This window comes from Lepidochelys kempii, chromosome 5, assembly GCF_965140285.1.
Source record: "Lepidochelys kempii isolate rLepKem1 chromosome 5, rLepKem1.hap1, whole genome shotgun sequence".
NCBI classification, from domain to species: Eukaryota; Metazoa; Chordata; order Testudines; family Cheloniidae; genus Lepidochelys; species Lepidochelys kempii.
Window position 1 is genome coordinate 104,498,399 of NC_136384.1, and position 18,821 is coordinate 104,517,219.

The 18,821-nt window shown below is 41.9% G+C and overlaps 1 protein-coding gene across 1 annotated transcript in view; it reads right to left on the minus strand.

Moving 5' to 3' along the window:
- Nucleotides 1-18,821, minus strand: part of GLDC (glycine decarboxylase) — a 70,331-nt gene that overhangs the window by 5,524 nt on the left and 45,986 nt on the right. The window contains 7 exon segments of the mRNA XM_073345303.2: nucleotides 958-1,053; nucleotides 2,809-2,920; nucleotides 4,617-4,758; nucleotides 6,320-6,432; nucleotides 7,792-7,941; nucleotides 10,947-11,072; nucleotides 17,659-17,734. Coding sequence (XP_073201404.2) covers nucleotides 958-1,053; nucleotides 2,809-2,920; nucleotides 4,617-4,758; nucleotides 6,320-6,432; nucleotides 7,792-7,941; nucleotides 10,947-11,072; nucleotides 17,659-17,734 — 815 coding nt within the window.

The following is an 18,821-nucleotide window of genomic DNA, read 5'->3' on the forward strand; positions in this document are numbered from 1 at the left end:
AGAGTACCCAGAAGTCACCTACTACAGGACAGGCCCAACAAAGAAAGTAACAGAACGCCACTAGCCATCACCTTCAACCCCCAACTAAAACCTCTCCAGCGCATCATCCAGGATCTACAACCTATCCTGAAGGACGATCCCTCACTCTCACAGATCTTGGGAGACAGGCCAGTCCTCGCTTACAGACAGCCCCCCAACCTGAAGCAGATATTCACCAGCAACCACAGACCACACAACAAAAACACTAACCCAGCAATGCCCCTCTGCCACATACATTGGCCAAACCGGACAGTCTCTACGCAAAAGAATAAATGGACACAAATCAGACGTCAAGAATTATAACCTTCAAAAACCAGTCGGAGAACACTTCAACCTCCCTGGTCACTCAATTACAGACCTAAAAGTAGCAATTCTCCAACAAAAAAACTTCAAAACCAGACTAACGAGAAACTGTAGAACTGGAATTAATTTGCAAATTGGACACCATTAAATTAGGCTTGAATAAAGACTGGGAGTGGATGAGTCATTACACAAACTAAAAACTATTTCCTCATGCTAATTTTTCCCCTACTGTTACTCACACCTTCTTGTCAACTGTTTGAAATGGGCCATCCTGATTATCACTACAGAAGTTTTTTTTCTCCTGCTGACAATAGCCCACCTTATTTGATTAGTCTCAGAGTTGGTATGGCAACACCCATTTTTTCATGTTCTCTGTGTGTGTATAATCTTCCTACTGTATTTTCCACTGCATGTATCCGATGAAGTGGGATTTAGCCCACAAAAGCTTATGCCCAAATAAATTTGTTGGTCTCTAAGGTGCCACAAGTCCTCCTCGTTCTTTATGTTGCTACAGAACACTAGAGGACTAGGATATTTCTGTAGCCCTTGAAGGTAGGTTTAAGAAATTCTAGTCTTTACTGTGGTAAATGACATGTCTTTTTTGGACTCTCTCACCATAGTCCTGAAGCCTCTTTGCAACATCCACAGCTTCTACATTTGCTGTTTTCTTGAAGGGTCTGGCATCCAAAATAAATTCATGAGCTACATAACCTGTAAGTGAACAAAGGTTACATACTGATCTCACTTGTTGAAGAACAGAGCAGAACTGCAGATTGGCCTCAATTTTAATACCACATTTCTGTTCCAGTGGCTTGGTGGAGAACTCATCTCCAGGATGTGCAAGGACTCTCCAGTTGGAGACTATAGTTTCACAAGTGCACATTTAAGAGACTATGTGAACTACAAGTGTATTTGAATACTTATTTGCCCTCCCCATCTCTCTCCATTGCCACACTTTTAAATGATTACTTTTAAAAACAAAATTTCCGTGGTACACATACAGAAACAGCACTTTGTGTTGGAGCGCATTAGATTTAGCCGGAGCGCTTTAGATTTAGCCAGAGCACAATCAGACAAATGCTCAAAGCAGCTTCTCTTATATGCAAGCATATCCTCCCAAGATATATTCTTATTATCTACATGCCTTTCCTCCTGTACAATTCAGGTTAAGTACATTTTCAGACCTGTCCAATAATGCAGCAGTACTCTACTGCCACATGATGATTAGTGTTTGGGTCACTAGCTCCCCAGATCAGCAGGTCCTGAGAAAGGAGCATGCTCAAATTCTGCAAGAAAACAGTAGCTCATTTTTTTGAATGACCCCCTCTGACCAATGTTGAGAGTTGCTAATGGTCTGAGGAAGAAAACTGTATTCAGCCTTGCCAGAAAAGCAGGATTAATATCATCTCAGGCCCTTGGGTGAGTAACAAGGGAAAGATCATGGATTCTCCAGAGGAAAATACTTTCTTCCAGGCTTTTTATGCAAGTGTGACCCAAGAGACCCAAATACATTGCCATCACCACTCCAGATGAATAGGGTTATTCTTGAATAGAAGATTGAACATTTCACTTCTGAACCTTTCAAAAACTTGAGATTTAGCTTTATATTTCTGTGAACTAAGGTTCTAATTTTTAAAATACTGTCAGCAACTTTAATCAATCTTTACTTGCTTTAAAGTAAAGTAAAGTATTTACATATCTACACACCAAGGTTGAAGAGTATATGGAATGCATTTTGGATATTTTTAATGCCATTCAATTGAAACAGGGAAGAGGCAGTCCTCAAAATAAGATCTTTCTTCTACTGACTTGAAACTTGCAATCTGATATTCTTCATAAATTTCTGCCCTGCCTTAAGGGGGAACAAAAGAGGGGGTAGGCAATAGCTGAACCATTCCCCAAAGGGGTTACATTTCATAACAAAAATGCTAGGGAACTGAAACAGATCTGGATTAGTCTCCTAAACCATTCATGCATCACTGCAGGCATTTTTTAGGGTGGTAATATAGGGTATTGAACAAGGAATCATTTAAAATGCTCTTTGCTTACTGTGCTTCATATTATATTGAATTACTACAGTCTCTCCTCAATGACTTACTATTTAACAGTTTTTTTCCCCACTATTTAAGATAAGACTTACTTGCCAATTTGATGAGAACAATCTTTGGTTCAAAGACAGGCAGAAGACTCATTTTACAACTTTTAACATTGTTGCAACTAGTTACCAAAAGTGCACTTTTCACCTCTGCCAATACCTTAGCTTCATTTTGGCTCCTGTCTAGGATTAGCACTAAATATTTCCCTCTGCCTAGTTATTTGCCTGTGTATGCACTGTTTTACAATATGTGCTGGGACTGAAAACCCTCACATCAGTTTAAAGCAAACACCGCATCTACAATCCAAAGTGCTGTAGGAGATGCTGGGAGAAACTAGAATGTCAGGAGACAAAGTAAGCTCAATACTTGCCTCTTGCCCCTCTGAAAAGGACTTTGTAGTGTTTCTCTAGTCTTTTTGCCATGTAGTTAGCATTTAATATAGCAATCTCGGAAGCGTGTTTAAGACCCTTTCCACCCATCATCTGAAAAGAGCAAAAACACTATAGTAACACAGGTCTGAAACAACCTCTTACCATAAACAGTGAACATATTCTCATAGCTGAACACGTCAGTTCATAAACTCACGGACACACAAGGCATTTCCTGTTTCACCTACCCCTCTTTTGGAAGGGCTGAACCCAAGACTCACTAAAAGCTAGGATGCTTTTCAGTTATTAGTGTGGGCAGCTCTAGCACCACACTCAGATAATACTTTAGTTTTCTTCCACATTAAATTGACAAAAACAAACTGGGCACGTTCCTTCATATGAAGGAATTTTGGTAGACAAAGATTTGTTTTCTGTTTAGCAAACAGGCTAAGGCACAAAACAAGGAACTTTCCACAGCCCTTAAATAGCATTAAAATGTGTAGAAGAGGGTTGCTTGGTGTGACACAGGGTCAAATGCACCCCTGGATTTCCAAAATGCTGTTCACAGCCTTTCTCACTTCACTTGGAGGAGCAGCCCATGGAGGCTTCTGGTTTATTATCTATGCTCAGTATGAAAGAGCAGGGAGATGCCTAGACTTAAAATAATATGCTCCAGTGTGAATATTTCAAAATTGGAATCAGCTTACAATACCAAGGATCATTACACATCTTTAGGATAAAGATGGGAATTAGGCTTATCTTAAACTTGAGAATCTGAGGCACGTTTTTAATAGTTTCAGAGTAACAGCCGTGTTAGTCTGTATTCGCAAAAAGAAAAGGAGGACTGTTTACCAAATAAGTGTCAAATTAGCCCATGAATCTAACCACGTGTCAACAGGTTCATCAGTACGTTTCACTGTGTTCCAAAGTATTTAAATACAGACAAACACTAAAAGCCAAGTTCTCATGTGCCTTAGCCAAAACTAATCAGATTTGATTGGCTCCTGAAGAAAGATGTTTCAGGAAAGTTGCATTTACTAGCTGTGGAGTGTTTCTGACATTTTTGAACCCAATACTGCAGCATACTGAGACAAAGTAGGTAAGAAATTCTGTAAATAAGAAATTAATTTACTATTGCCAAGAAGCTCCCTGAAGAACATGAAAACCGGATGATTCTGAGAAACAGTGGGAGGACAAACGTCTTTCTTGGATACAGTCTAATTATACATGTGGTTATAACTCTGGCCTCAAGAAATATTAAAAGGCAACAAACAAGGACATTAAACAAGTTGCATACGTTCATTTATGGCAACAGTTCATTGTACTGCCCCCACTATCTATAGAAGCAGCACCCCCAAAGATAGCAAGGATCTCAACATGAAATTTATTCCTGAAATCTGCTCTAGGACTTTTAACAGAGGCACTGGTTGTTTTGTTTATGGTGTGCACGTCTTCTTGGGGGAAAACTGCATTAAACAGCTTTATAACATTCTACTTGCTGAGGTGAAATAATTTTTTTCCTTTGACATGTGAGTAAAGTATAACTCCTTGAGGTGAAGGGCAAGTAATCTGATTTTGTACTTGGGTTGGAAAGTTTTCCTGGGCATTTTGCAAGACTGCCATATGCTATATTTGAAATTAGAACGTGAGAATCAATGCCACCATTTTCAATGACCTTGTGAACCCATTTGAAAGCGTGAATGTTGGATAGGTCTAAAATACTCAATTTCACCTTCCCAAATGTAGAAATGCCACACTGGGAAAAATAAACAGATCCTTAACTGATGCTGGGGGAAAAAAATCCACACACCTTGATATAGGCCCATGAAATGGGCAATATAGCACTGGAGCCCCAAGGGGCAGCGCTGATTGTACCCAAAGGGCACGCATCCTTATCAAGCTGTAGTGCAAGGACGGGATGGCTAGGCAGGTAGGGCACCAGATGATTCTTCCTGAAACACAGATACACTGATTTTAAAACAAACACATCGCTGTATCATTTTGGCTAGCTTCAGAAGAGGATTCCCACTTCTTTTATAATCTATCAGGAACAAATACCCAAGTACAGAAATCCACTCTAACCATTTCCATACCAGTCTACGCTTCCTTTATCATTCACTCCAAATAGAATCAATTGTTGTGGTGAGTTTTACAAGAGGGACACTAGTCCATTAAAGATTAGACTGAAGACAGCTTACTTCAAAAATAAATCTGAGCTGGTAATCTAGTGAGAGGTTCCATATTGAATTGCCAGTTACTTACCCATGCCTATTTACTGTTGCAAATGTAAGTCCAACACACATCCTTTCTTTCCTGGCTTGGTTATAAAAAACTGTCTTGTACAGATCTGAGCACAGATTATCAAGACTACAGTATGCAAAATTGTGCTGTTCCCCATGCTACTCCATTTTTGCAGTGTTTTTTCTTATCCTATCTGTTTTGCTTATGGGGTGTAAATATAATCGGGACCAAATGTTTAATACCGTTCATATTGCAAGAAGTCAACAGGTTTAACAAGCAGGATGATAGTCTATACACACTTGCTTACACGGTACACATTTCCCAGGTGGAGGCCTAGGTTTTCATTAGTTGCAAACTAAACACCAGGTCATCACCCATGTTATTCTAGAATGATGGAATTCTCCCCCTTCACCATCTCTGTAGACTGGTATTTCCCAACCTGAGGAACGTTAGAGTAGTCATTGGGGATGGGTGAAAGGAGAAGAAATGTAGAACAGAGAAATGCAGTAAGGGATGGGGTAGGTTTAGGGTTAGAAGAAAGACTGGGAAAGCTGTACAACTCCGTGCACCCACAATCAACTTTATATAGCAGCTGTGGGTAACATATCCAGTTTCTCCTTGAAAGCCACCAGCCTTTCCTCCCTAAGTAGGACCTTTAATGCAGCTGACCATGGCTGCAACTTGCATAGGCAGACTCCAGGATCAATTTCAGCCCACCCACAAAAGCTTCTCTTCCCTACTGCTGGGACATTCCTTATAGCTAGTCAAGTAGTCACCAGTAAAAAAGACTCCCACCTACCCAGAGCAGCATGTAGCCTTCTATGGAGTGAGAGAAAACAAAACAAAATAATGAAGTGAATAAGAAGTCTACAAAAGAAACTTCCAGGATACTGGATTGTGCAAGGGGACTATGGGAGCTTCCATCACAAAGAGATGGAGAACCACTATCACAATGAGGCGGATTTGTTAGCATCCTTCAACTAAAAATGAACTTCTGATATGCCTGTCTCCAGAGTCACGAAGGGGTGGTTGTTTGTCAAGACTCTAGTGCACTGGCTGAGGGATATGTGAGTAGAGTAGTGATATCAAGACGACAATACAATGGTATTCAAATGCCAGTCTTGAGTGCCTTAGAATAGAAACATACACAACTCCTCCCAAAACAAAGCCTCTCCCAATCAGTGCTAGTGGCCCTTACTCTCAATAGAATTATGTACAACTAGGGTCTCTTCTCCTCCAAAGTAAATTTAAGAGTTAGAGCCTGATACTCACACTCCGATTGGGCCCATTCCAGGTCCTCCTCCTCCATGGGGAATGCAAAAGGTTTTGTGAAGGTTTAAATGAGAGACATCAGATCCATAGTCTCCAGGGCGACACAGACCCACCTGTCAGAGAATCACCACCAAAAGTTCAAATGCTGTCTCGGAAAATATATTTTTCATATACAAATGGATCTCATCTCTGCGATTTGACACTCTAGGAGAAGTCACCATTGTAGAAAGTTGCATCTGTTAATCACCTATCAACATGCTTTAGTGTCATTTCTTCAATTTGTGCTGGTTTTCTATGCAAAAATTAGTCTAAAATTATTAGATTAATTTTGTTTTCCTTTACAAGGTCATATCCATTAAATATAGGAAGGTTTAGCATCTTTTATAAATGTTAAATTCTTAACTAAATGTGTAAAAGACAGACACCTAGATCAGATAAAGGGCTTTAGACTTAAAATTCAATTTATTATTCTGGCCTTCCAGATACTTTTTATAAACATCTTTGAGACAAATAAGAACATTACGAATAATTCTACTCACTAGACTTCTGGTCATTCAGCATGCAGCCTGTTTTAAATTATATTTGTGACATATAGCAATTTCCTGCATATCTTTGGGAAACCTTAGTGAACTAAATTTAAGTATCTTTGGGGTCCATTGTTTTAAGTTAATGGTTTTGTATGATTGTGTTCTACTCCATGGGGGAGGATACCACCACTCTATCAGGAACTAAAAACAATAGGTGGTGATTAAGACAAACCAGCCAGGTTGTAGCCCTTTCTGAGAGGTATCACCTCCTGGGACGCCTTGCATATACTAGTTCAAACTGGATTCCCAGAGCTAACAGACAAAGAAATGACTTTTGGATAAAAAGCTTGAGTTTTAACTTTCTCATGGCCTTCCTTTTGATCCAACAAGTAGACAGGACCGTCCAAGACGGAACAATACTTGCAGAAGTGATGGAAGGACTTGACCTGTGAGGGCCCCATAAGACTGATGGGTGACCTCTGGTAAGCTTTTTTGCATGTATGTAGGTTCTTTTATTGTTTTGAATATGTTTTCTCTCCAATACTTTCACCTTGATAAATGTGCTTGCTTATAAAGAGCTGTGTGATAACTTGTAACTGCAGGCAACGATGCTGTTCACAGCCTCTGAAGAGAAAGCAAAGCTGGGCTGTTTAGGCAGCCTGGCTTTCTGGAAATATCACAGTGTAAGGCAGGGAACTGTGCACCCTTGAAAACTCTGGGTCAGGAAGGAGAGAGATGCTCATCTCTGCCATGAACGGTGACAATATTTTTTACCATCCAATTTCTACTGGTGTTTTTGGTAACCTCAGTTTCTTTCCAAACATTTATGGTATATCAGTCTTACGGTGAAGCTGTGGTAAAGTTGAAAACGTGAGAACTGATATTTGTTGTTTCTCTGGAAGTTACCACCATTTAATAGTTAAAATCTGTTTAACAGATGCACACCTGGGCATTCATGTTTGCACCATCTAGGTAAACCTGGCCTCCATGTTTGTGAATCAGGTCACACACATCACTGATATTCTCTTCAAACACACCATTGGTGGAAGGGTACGTGATCATGATAGCTGCCAAGTTATCTTTGTGCTTATCCACCTTTAAAAAAGGAGGGAATATAGAAGGTCACTGGAGGGTCACAAATTTCTCTTCAGCAAAAACCTTTATAAAAATCAAGTAGTTACTGTCACCACCACAAGTGTTTTACATGCTGAAAACACGTTTACCCATCTCATCCCGCAAAGTCGTAACTGCCAATCACCCTCCCTGGCACATGATTTTGGTGCTAAGTTTTAGACTTTGGGGAAATTTAATGATCTCTAAGTCAAAAAATGTGCATGCATTTCTATCATGACAAATGTCTGGTTACTTAAGTGAAAGGTGTTGAGCTCTACTTTTCCTTCAGAAGCATCTATGTAGAGATGTCTGTTCTTCACCAAGACTAATTTAAATCAACGATAGTGAGGGAAAAGTAGTATGAAAAATGGTTACTTGTCTGTACAGTAATGGCCATTTGAAATATATGGCACACACATCCATTCTACCACACAAGTATGTGTGCACTCAATGCAGTGGAGTCAGAGACTTTGCCAGCAGTACCGTGAGGCAGCACATGTGCCCCTACCATCCTTGTGTGTGGAGCCAAGGGCATAAAAAGGGGCATGGCATCTTTCACACAAATGTCTAATACCCACAGTACCAGGGAAGGTGGGACAGTTGTGGAATGTATATGTGCACAATACATCTCAAAGAACAACAACAATTACTATGCACAACTACAAAGAGTAAACAGGTGGGTTTTTCCCCCACCCCCTTTGAGTGATTATTCACAGATACATTCCACTGCAGGTGATTCATGAGCAGTTTCCTTACAGGTGATAGGACTTGAAAAGAGACTGCAGCACTGACTTTCCAAAGATGGTATTGCCCTGGGAAGCTTGAGTGATAGTGTAGTGTCTGAAAAAGATATGTACCAACGACCGTGTTATTGCTGCTTTGCAAATGTCTACTGCCAGTTTGTTACTCAAGAAGGCTGATGAAGTGTAACGAACCCTAGTGGAATGGGCTCTTATTCTCTGAGGAGAGGAAACCTTGATACAGTCAGAAATCCAGTGAGATGTATGCTGGGCTGTAACTGGTTGCCCTTTCATCAAATATCCTAAACTTTTTGTAGCCTCATCTGAAAGATTTTGTTGTTGTCCAGATAAGGATAGAGCCCTCCAAATGGCCAGAGTATGAAGCTTCTCTTCAGTTTTGCTAGAATGAGGTTTTGTTTTTGTTTTGTTTTGTTTGGGGGCGGAGGGGAGAACACCATTGGAATATGAATGTTCTGAGGTGAAATGCAGATACAACCTTAGACATAAGCTTCAGGTGTGGCCTAAGAAAAACAGGACAAAACTAAATCCAGGTCCCATTGATCAGAGACTGGAAAGTACATACGAATAAGACCCGTTAAAAGTTCTCAGTAAGACCATATTAAAGGCAAAATAGCCAAGTATGCCAATGGAAAGGCAGTTTTGGGCACCACATTTTTAAGAAAAATGTGGACAAACTGGGGGGAACCCGACTTATAAGAAAGGTTAAAAAATTAGGCATGCTTACTCTTGAGAAAAGATGACTGAGCAGGGACCCGTAACAGTCTTCAAATGTATTATGGGCTGTTATAAAGAGGATGATGATCAATGGTTTTCCATGTCCATTGAAGGTAGGACAAGTAGCAAGAGGCTTAATTTGCAGCAAGGGAGATTTAAGTTAAATATTAGAAAAAAAAATTAATTCTAGGGATAAGTTATGGAATAGGCTTCCAAGAGAGGCTGTGAAATCCCCTTCACAGAAGATTTTTTAAAAACAGGTTACACGTACACCTGCCAGGATGGTCTAGGTATATTTGGTGCTGCCTTAGTGCAGGGAGCTGGACTAGATAACTGCTCAAGATCCCTTCCAGCCCTATATTTCTGTGAGCTCTAAGGCAGAAATCCCTGTTTCTTTGTCCTCAGAGAATGAGGTACAGATAGGACATTTGTCTCTCACACATCCCTTGCCTAAACAAATGAGGCAACTCTTGTGCCTATCAGTGACATGGATAATAGTCCTGAATGTGGTACATTTTTTCAATCCAGGAGATTTCTGCATGGCAATCTCCCCTCCCCCAACACCCCACACACACACACACCCACAAAGAGCTAGTAACAAACTAAAATGAAGTGAACTACAACTATACATAGGAGAAAATCTCCTTCAAAGCTAACTGAGGCTCAAGACTGGTGGGGAGCCCCAACTCTTTCCAAAAGGTAGTAAGAAGGAACTGAGAGGAAGGTGGCGACCATGCCCTTTTTGTGCCCTCCGTTCTGCACACAAGGATAGCGGGACACATGTGCTGCTGGCAAAAATCTCTACCTCGAATGCATTGGGCATGCGCACATCTACAGTGGAACGTACATGTGCACAATCACTTGAATGAGAAACGTAAGTTTAATCACATTTGAGAGATTTTAAACAAGCTGCATTCATTGGTTAACAAAATTGATCTTTCACATTTTCTAGGAAATTGGCTGTCAGTCTTTTTTTCCCTTCAATGGCAATGATAATTTTAATACCTAACAACTCCAAAATATATTTTAAATATATTCTGCTACTTGAGCTTCATCTGCAGCCAATCTATTCAGAGATGCAGAGGCAGTTGCCTAGCAACATCTTACCCAGCTGTGGAACTGCTCTTCAGTAGATGAGGTTAAAGTTAGTAGGTTAAAGAGCAGCTACAAATGTTTGAGAATCACATGAATATGCTTCATTCACTTCAGATACTGAACTGGGGGTGGAGGGAGAACAACTCGCTATGAAAGAAGCTACAATGTACACTCTGTCAACCATTTCTACACAAAGGATCCCCAAATTTAAAGAAGGCTTGCAAGTTTAATGACTTGTTTCTCAAATAGCAAGAAAAGGAAGAATGATTTATTCTTCTTTTAAAGCAGGTATCCATTATTTATTTGCACCATTTTCCTTCATAACAGAAAATCTGATACAGCTGCTAACAATCCATTACCCAGAGGGAAAGAGGAAAGTTCCCACCCCCCAAAATAAACAGCAGATGTGACACTCACCATTGCCTTTAGATGGGCAATATCAATGTTTCCATTTTTATCCACCTCCACTGGCTGAATCTTCATCCCTGCCATCTGGGCACTTGCTGGGTTGGTACCATGAGCAGATTTAGGAATAAGACAAACCTGAGTGGGGAGAAATGTAAGTTCTAATTACACTGACCAACCATGAAATCCCAATGCAGTAAAACCCATCAAAAGGTGCATTTCATTATCAGACCTCCAGAAAAGGTACAAACAGAAGTACTACTTGTATTACAATAATTCAAACACAATTTTCATACAACAAAATGTTTACATAAAATTGTAGCATCCAAAACCCATTACCATATTAACTGTTCATTTACTAAGTATTCCTCACACTTGAGGGCCACTTTTGAAGAACACTTCCATTATAAGTTTCTACTTGCATGTGGTTTGTATTTCATCTCAGAAGGAATGATTTATTACACACTAATTTTGAGATAGTCAAATATCTATACACACACACACACACATGCAAAACCTGGAATGAACATATCCTAATTTCAGTTTCGTCTGAAGATTGAAAAGCTCTCCACTGTACCTCCCAACTCTCGCTTCCTAATGTAACAGAGAAATCTTTGGAAAACTGCTCATACTGACAATAAAACTCAATTTAAAAAAATGCAAGCTAGGAATAATTTGAAGATTAAATTACCTACACTGAAAGTGTTTTCATCTCTTGTTACTGAATGTACATGAGCATAGTAAAACTCAGCTGCTTTTACACATTTAATGAATTTAGTTGACAAATTTGTTGGTGGAGTTTTAGTAAAACTCCACCACTTTGTAGAAGAATTAGACACAAACATTTTTCAAATTCATTACCAACATCAGGGGTAGGCGAACATTTTGGCCTGGGGCCACATCTGGGAATAGAAATTGTATGGCGGGCCATGAATGCTCACAAAATTGGGGTTGGGGTGTGGGAGGGGGTGAGGGCTCTGGGTGGGGGTGTGGACTCCGGGATGGGGCCAGAAATGAGGAGTGCAGGATGTGGGAGGGGGCTTCGGGCTAGGGTGGGGGAATGGAATGCGGGGTGGGGGGAAGGGCTCTGGCTTGGGGGGGTGCAGGCTCTGGGGTGGGGCTGAGGAGTTTGGGGTGTAGGAGGGTGCTCTGGGATGGGACCAAGGGGTTCAGAGGGTGGGAGGGAGAATCAGGGCTGGGGCAGGGGTACGGGAAGGGGTGCAGGCTCTGGGGTGGTGCTGGGATGAGAGCTTTGGGGTACAGGAGGGTGCTCTGGGCTGGGATCGAGGGATTTGGAGAGCGAGAGGGGGATCAGGGCTGGGTAGGAGGTTCAAGCATGGGGAGAAGCTCAGGGGTACAGGTACCTCAAACAGCTCCTGGAAGCAGCGGCATGTCCCTTCTCCGGCTCCTACATGGAGGCGCGATCAGGCAGCTCTGCACACTGCCCTGTCTGCAGGCACCACCCCTACAGCTTCCATTGGAGCACGTAGGAGCCAGAGCGGGCCCACGCCGTGGCTTCTGGGAGCCCCATGGTGCAGCCCCCAACCCTGCATCCTGGCTGACACACTGGAGCGGGGCCATGCTGTGGCTTCCGGGAGCCACGTGGTGCATACCCTGACCCTGCTCCCCAGCCGGAGTGGGGCAAGCCCCAGACCCTGCTCCTCAGTGGGAGCTCGCAGGCCGGCTTAAAATAGCTCCGGCCCACAGGTCGTAGTTTGCCCACCCCAACCAACATCTACTGATGCTGCGTTAGTATTCTCTGCAAATCATGAAACCAAGTCTTCTTTTATACACAGTGATGCCTCTCTTGTAAACCTCAACTCTGGATTAAACATTTTAAGTTTATAATTAAAATGAGTATGTAAATAAAGCTACTTAATTTAAATTGAGTTGAAGTAGCTTATAATGAAGTGCCTTACAGTCAACAAGTAACATGCTTTCAAATTAAATGAAGTGCTGCAATATTTAAGATTTCTGCTTTCACACCATATAATTACAAAACAAATGTTCATAAAAATATCCAATTTTTAAAAAGTGAAATCAGAAAAGCTTAATAAAAATAGAATCTACTATGGCACCAACATAACTGCCCTGTTTGCAGCGACATAAAATGTTACATTTAACATCTCCACAGGTGTACTGAAAAGAATGTAAGGGGGCCAATTCTCCACTGGATTGTACCTTATATAGTCATTTGCAATTGTGCTGCATAATTACAGAGTAGGTACAGAATGTTACATTTTGGCCGGGTAGTGTTTTACAACCACTTGATGTAAAGTGTAAATGACTAGATGGATGGCTGCTTGCATCTCTCACAATACTTTCCCCACAAGGGGGCACCAAATCAAAAGGAGGCTTAGTCTGAAGAGAGCTTTTGGTCAGGGTTCATTTGCTTTCATATTCAGCCACTGCAAAAAGCCAGATACGCCAGGCCTGTGCACATCACATTTGAACTTTAGGACAGCCGTAGATAACAAGATACAGTGCCAGCTTTTACAGAAACTGGGAAAGAGACCAAGCGTACCAGATTATGTAGAAAGAACAAAACTTGTGTGTACGTTTAAGTGAAACGCCTATCTTAGGCTCGCTGGAGAAATGTAAGCATTGAAGTACCTTTATATAAAAAAAGAAAATGTGAGATTGACACTGCTGTGTAACAAGTTTCAAAGACGCCCAAGTGTTAATTTCAATTGACAGAGTTTTCTAATCTTAACAAACTCTTCCTTCCTCATCCTCCTAAAGTTTATAAGAACATGTAGTAGGCATCCTGCGGCGAGGGAACTGACCCTGACAACCTGTCTCTTCTCCTCTTGAACTCTGTTCTACCCTTGAAAGCCTGCCACGGGCTATCTTTGAATATTGAACTCCACACAGATTGTACCTAGCTGCTTTCCAGACACAGAAAGAAAAAATTTTTTATCCCTCACTGAGGGATCCATTATCAAGTAACAAGAACATTAACATTACTTTACAATGGTCTGACTTAAACTCATGGAAATCCTAAGAAAGAAAAGAAGTAGGTGAATATTCTGTCCAACCAAGACCAAAGACAATTTTTGCTGTCAAGTTATTACTGCCCCAAAACAGCAATTCTGCATTAAAGCTATCACACTATGAACTGCATCATAGACTGAGCTATACCAAGTGAAAAAACATTAGTATATTCCACAATGTAATGTACTACCAGAGTCATCTTATTGCAAAACTATTTTGATTTCACTAATACTTGGCACCTGCTGATCCGAATAACTTTAGAAAGGAAGCTCCTTCAAAAGGCTGTCTGCACAATTATCATCCTTCCTGGATACTTATGAGCACAGTGGAAGTCAGAGATACAGAGAACTGGCTTGGGTATATTTTCTAATAGAAAACAGACCAGAAGAAAAGAAAGGAGAGCAGAAAAAAAGCAACGGATAACAGCAAGATAGCAATCTTAAAACTCACATTTCATTTTAACTTCAGCTCCTGTTGAGTAAGTTCTCTTGTAAATAAAACCTGAAACTGCAGTACACGATTGTCTCCCCTGGGGACATGCTGATATTAGATCTATCCATGCTGATATTAGATTTATCAGCTGCCTTCAGTATCCATGCTGATATTAGATCTATCCATGCTGATATTAGATTTATCAGCTGCCTTCAGTACCACTGGTCATGAGGTACAGTTCACGCACTTGCAAGCCTGAACAATAGATGACTGACTATTGCTCTGTGGGCTATTACCAGCAGGAGAGTGAGTTTGTGGGGGGGGGGGGGGGGGAGGGGAGGCGGAGGGTGAGAAAACCTGGATTTGTGCTGGAAATGGCCCAACTTGATTATCATACACATTGTAAGGAGAGTGATCACTTTAAATAAACTATTACCAGCAGGAGAGTGGGGTGGGAGGAGGTATTGTTTCATGGTCTCTGTGTATATAATGTCTTCTGCAGTTTCTACAGTATGCATCCGATGAAGTGAGCTGTAGCTCACGAAAGCTTATGCTCAAATAAATTGGTTAGTCTCTAAGGTGCCACAAGTACTCCTTTTCTTATTGCTCTGTGGTGATTTCATTGTTTTATCTAGGAAGACCCCAGAGGGTAGCCGTTGGCTCTATGGGCTCTCTAGCATGGGATTCCACCTTAGCACCCCTCCTGTTGGAGGTTGGGCTAGTTAGGCATGGAGTTGAAATGTTTTCAGATATGATTATACTGTTCTCTCCGTGTCATCTCACTCAGTCTGTATGATTACTATATCAGTGCATGGTAGCAATTGAGGCCTGGAGCAGAGTGAGCTGGCTGAGGCTCCATTTGGGGATTTCTGAGGTGATTGGTTAGGACGGGGAAACTGCCACAGGGTAAAGCAAGGACTGAGGGCACTTCTGCTATCAGTCAAATTCACAATGGTGGGGGTAGGAAAGTGTCTTGTTAGACTTCCAGCTGCTCTTAGAAGTCATAGTATATGGCAGGGGTCGGCAACCTTTCAGAAGTGGTGTGCCGAGTCTTCATTTATTCACTCTAATTTAAGGTTGTGTGTGCCAGTAATACAGTTTAGCGTTTTTAGAAGGTCTCTTTCTATAAGTCTATAATATATAACTAAACTATTGTTGTATGTAAAGTAAATAAGGTTTTTAAAATGTTTAAGAAGCTTCATTTAAAAATTAAATTAAAATGCAGAACCCCCGGACCGGTGGCCAGGACCCAGGCAGCGTGAGTGCCACTGAAAATCAGCTCGCGTGCCACCTTTGGCACACGTGCCATTGGTTGCCTACCCCTGGTATACAGTTTCTCAGCCTGTGGATTAAGACCAAGTTCAAGGTCCACCTGCAACTTTTGTTATGGCTAGATATAAGGGAAGTCCCCCAAAATGTTCTATTTTAAGATGGGGTCACAGTATGGAAAAGGCTGAGAACCACAGATACATTAGGAATGAGCAGGACAACTTTTTTTGCCCTCATCTACATCTGGTCAGGCAGTTGCAACCCTCTCAGATGTGGACTTCGTTACCACCATCCTGTCTTTTGTCTACTGAAAAATCTATACTACCCAATGAAATTCATATCTGACACTATAGACAGACATGACATTCCCTCCAAAACAAACCAGACGTTACAAATTTTTTTTTTTTAATCTGTTCAGAGAACGATGCTACCCTTTACTACCTGTTCTAGTCGGTAGCATAATGGTTAAATACAATGAGAAAATGTTCTTCTAGAGGCCTGCTTCATTGGTTAAGCTGTTTTTTCATGTTCTTCCATGTGCACCTTAGGAGATCTTATGTACCATTGTAACTTGCTTATTATTAGGATTTATTTTACAGATAAATAATTGCCCACTATTTAAAGCAAAAGGTATTTTCCTTAAGAAGTACGGATTTTTCACTCTATGAAAGAAACATTATTATATCAATTTAAGGGTGTATATTGACAGGAAGGAATTCGTTTTGGGGGTAGATTACATTTATGTTATATTATCAAGCTTTAGAATGCTCAATTTCAGTAGTGTTAAGACAGTAAGGCTAACAAGTTGTGTTCCAGGAATCTGGAAGTTTCAGATTGAGGACATACAGGTATTAATCCACTCCCGTCCTGTGCCCCCCTTCACCCCAACACCTGCCCTCCCCTCCTGCACCTCCTTTCTCCCCTAACTCCTGCAGTCCCCTCCCGGACCCCCCTTCAGCCCAACACCTGCCCTCCCCTCCCCCCTAACTCCTGCAGTCCCCTCCTGCACCCCTCTTCTCCCCTCACCCCTGCACTCCCTTGTGGTCTTGGCCCCATGAACCCCCTCCAGGCACTTGGTGCCGCTCCAGGCACTTGGCGCAGCCGAGCTCCTGCCTCCACTACGCTGCTGTGTGTAGTGTGCAGCCCTTCCTCCTTCTGCCCTTTCCACCAGCCAGGGCACGTAGAGGCCTGTTGCTGCATTCCTCGCACCAAGGAGAGCCTGCTCCGGCTAGGGTCACAGGGCCGTGATCCTGCGCGGAGTTGGGGCCCTGAGCACCCTGGGCTCTGGCACGATGCTGCTGTGCCTGATCCCGCAAGGGGAGCGAGGGGAGAACCTGATGCCGCTGGACCCAATCCTGTGGTCCGCCCTTGGGTGGCATATACAAGAGGTTTGGGGAGCCTAAGCCTCCCAAAAAAGGCTGGCCATGCAGGAGAGCAAATGCTATGGATACAGCATAGATCACCTCCCTTTGGAGGTGTGCTGGCCCACTGCCTCTGCGGCGGAGAGGGGCCGGCCTGTGGGGAGAGGAAGAGCGGGGGCAGGGCCACGGTCTGGCTTCTCCTATTTCTAGGGAGCTTTCAGCGCTCGCATGTAAGCCTCTCTAAAAACGGAAGACTCATGCACCGCTTATGGTGCCCTCATTATTGCAGCCAGGGCGGCTCGGGGCTGTGGGCAGCTGCCCCACTCGCCCCGCCCTAGTTAAGGCCCTGGTCAAACCTGACCTTACCTTTGGTACTTATATGGCTCCTCTTCTTGTAGTATTTGATCAATACACCAAATAATTGAGGGACTGTCACCACAACACTGCGAGGTAGAGAAGTGCCGTTACCCTTTGTTCTATATAGGGAACTAAGGCACAGCCTAAGTGACTTGGCCAGGGTCACATATGAAGTCTTTGGCAGAGCAAGCACTCTAGGTTTCCCAAATCTCAGGCTACAACCTAACCACTGGACCCATTCTTCCTCGAGAACGTATTCTCCAAACCATTTGCTCCACAAAGTTATGTCTCAGATACATTTTCACACTTACATTTCTCTGACGTTCTCCTTTTGCATTTAAGTAAGCCTTGATTGCAGTCAATCCAGCATATTCACCCTGGGCCCCACTGCAAGAACACAAAGCCCATTATAAATGTCCATGTAGTACTGTATGTCACATTTAAACCATTCTTGCTCAAGCCATTCTTGGTGGGTTTGAGCAAGTTTAAGTAGTTTATAAAGAACAAATACAATCTATGTTTTAAGCTGCACATGCATAGGAGATACAAGACAAATGCACACAGTTTATCAAGCGTACTGGGTGAAACATATTATAGTGACGTCACTAGCTTATATTCTATCAGCACTAGGACTGCAACAACGTTGTAGGTATTGAATTAGATCCCCCATTTCTAACCACATAATACTAATTTAACTAGCAAAATAAATAAATAAATAAATACAGCTAGTAGAGAGATGCTGTTCCATCAAGAATAGAAGGCCTGGATAAAGCATTACAACATAACAGACATCCAACAACTGGAATACCTTTACAGTCATTTAAAGAGGCAGAAGACATCATTTCAGTATATTTGGCATGAAATGAGTGATTATAGTTCCACTACATAGGATCATAACAGTACTCACTGACTACTACAGTAAAACCCTAGAGATTCTCTAGCCTCATAAAACCTTGCATATTAACAAAGAGCATTTTCAACAAGAATTTAAGTTATGTAGCTGCTGGCTTCTCCAACAGTATTCAAAATAGCACTATTCCAAGAGCTTTGCTGATGTGCTTTTCAGAACTTCTTCAACATACCTAGTTCCCAAAAGCCCAAACCCGTGGCTGTGGGCTCAGCCCTATTCCCTGCATGGCAGCTTGTTGCACTATTAGACAGTAAAATCAGCCCAGAGTGATTTTGTCAGTGGACATAAATTAAGGGATGTTATACTTCAGTGCTCAGCTCAGGTAGGTTGTAAAGAATTAAAACACTTCATATTACTCAATCAATGCCTCCACCCAACTGAGGGAAGAATCACATCCAACTAGCTTCTCAGAAGGGATGGTTATAGGCCATTGTGTGGCATTTGAATGGGGGACCAAATGCTCATCAAGATCACCTGTGAAGTGAAAAGAAATGTTCATGTATCTTCTAAGCACTGAGAAAGAATTCACCATAGCATGTATGCCTGATGTTACACCTTAATTTC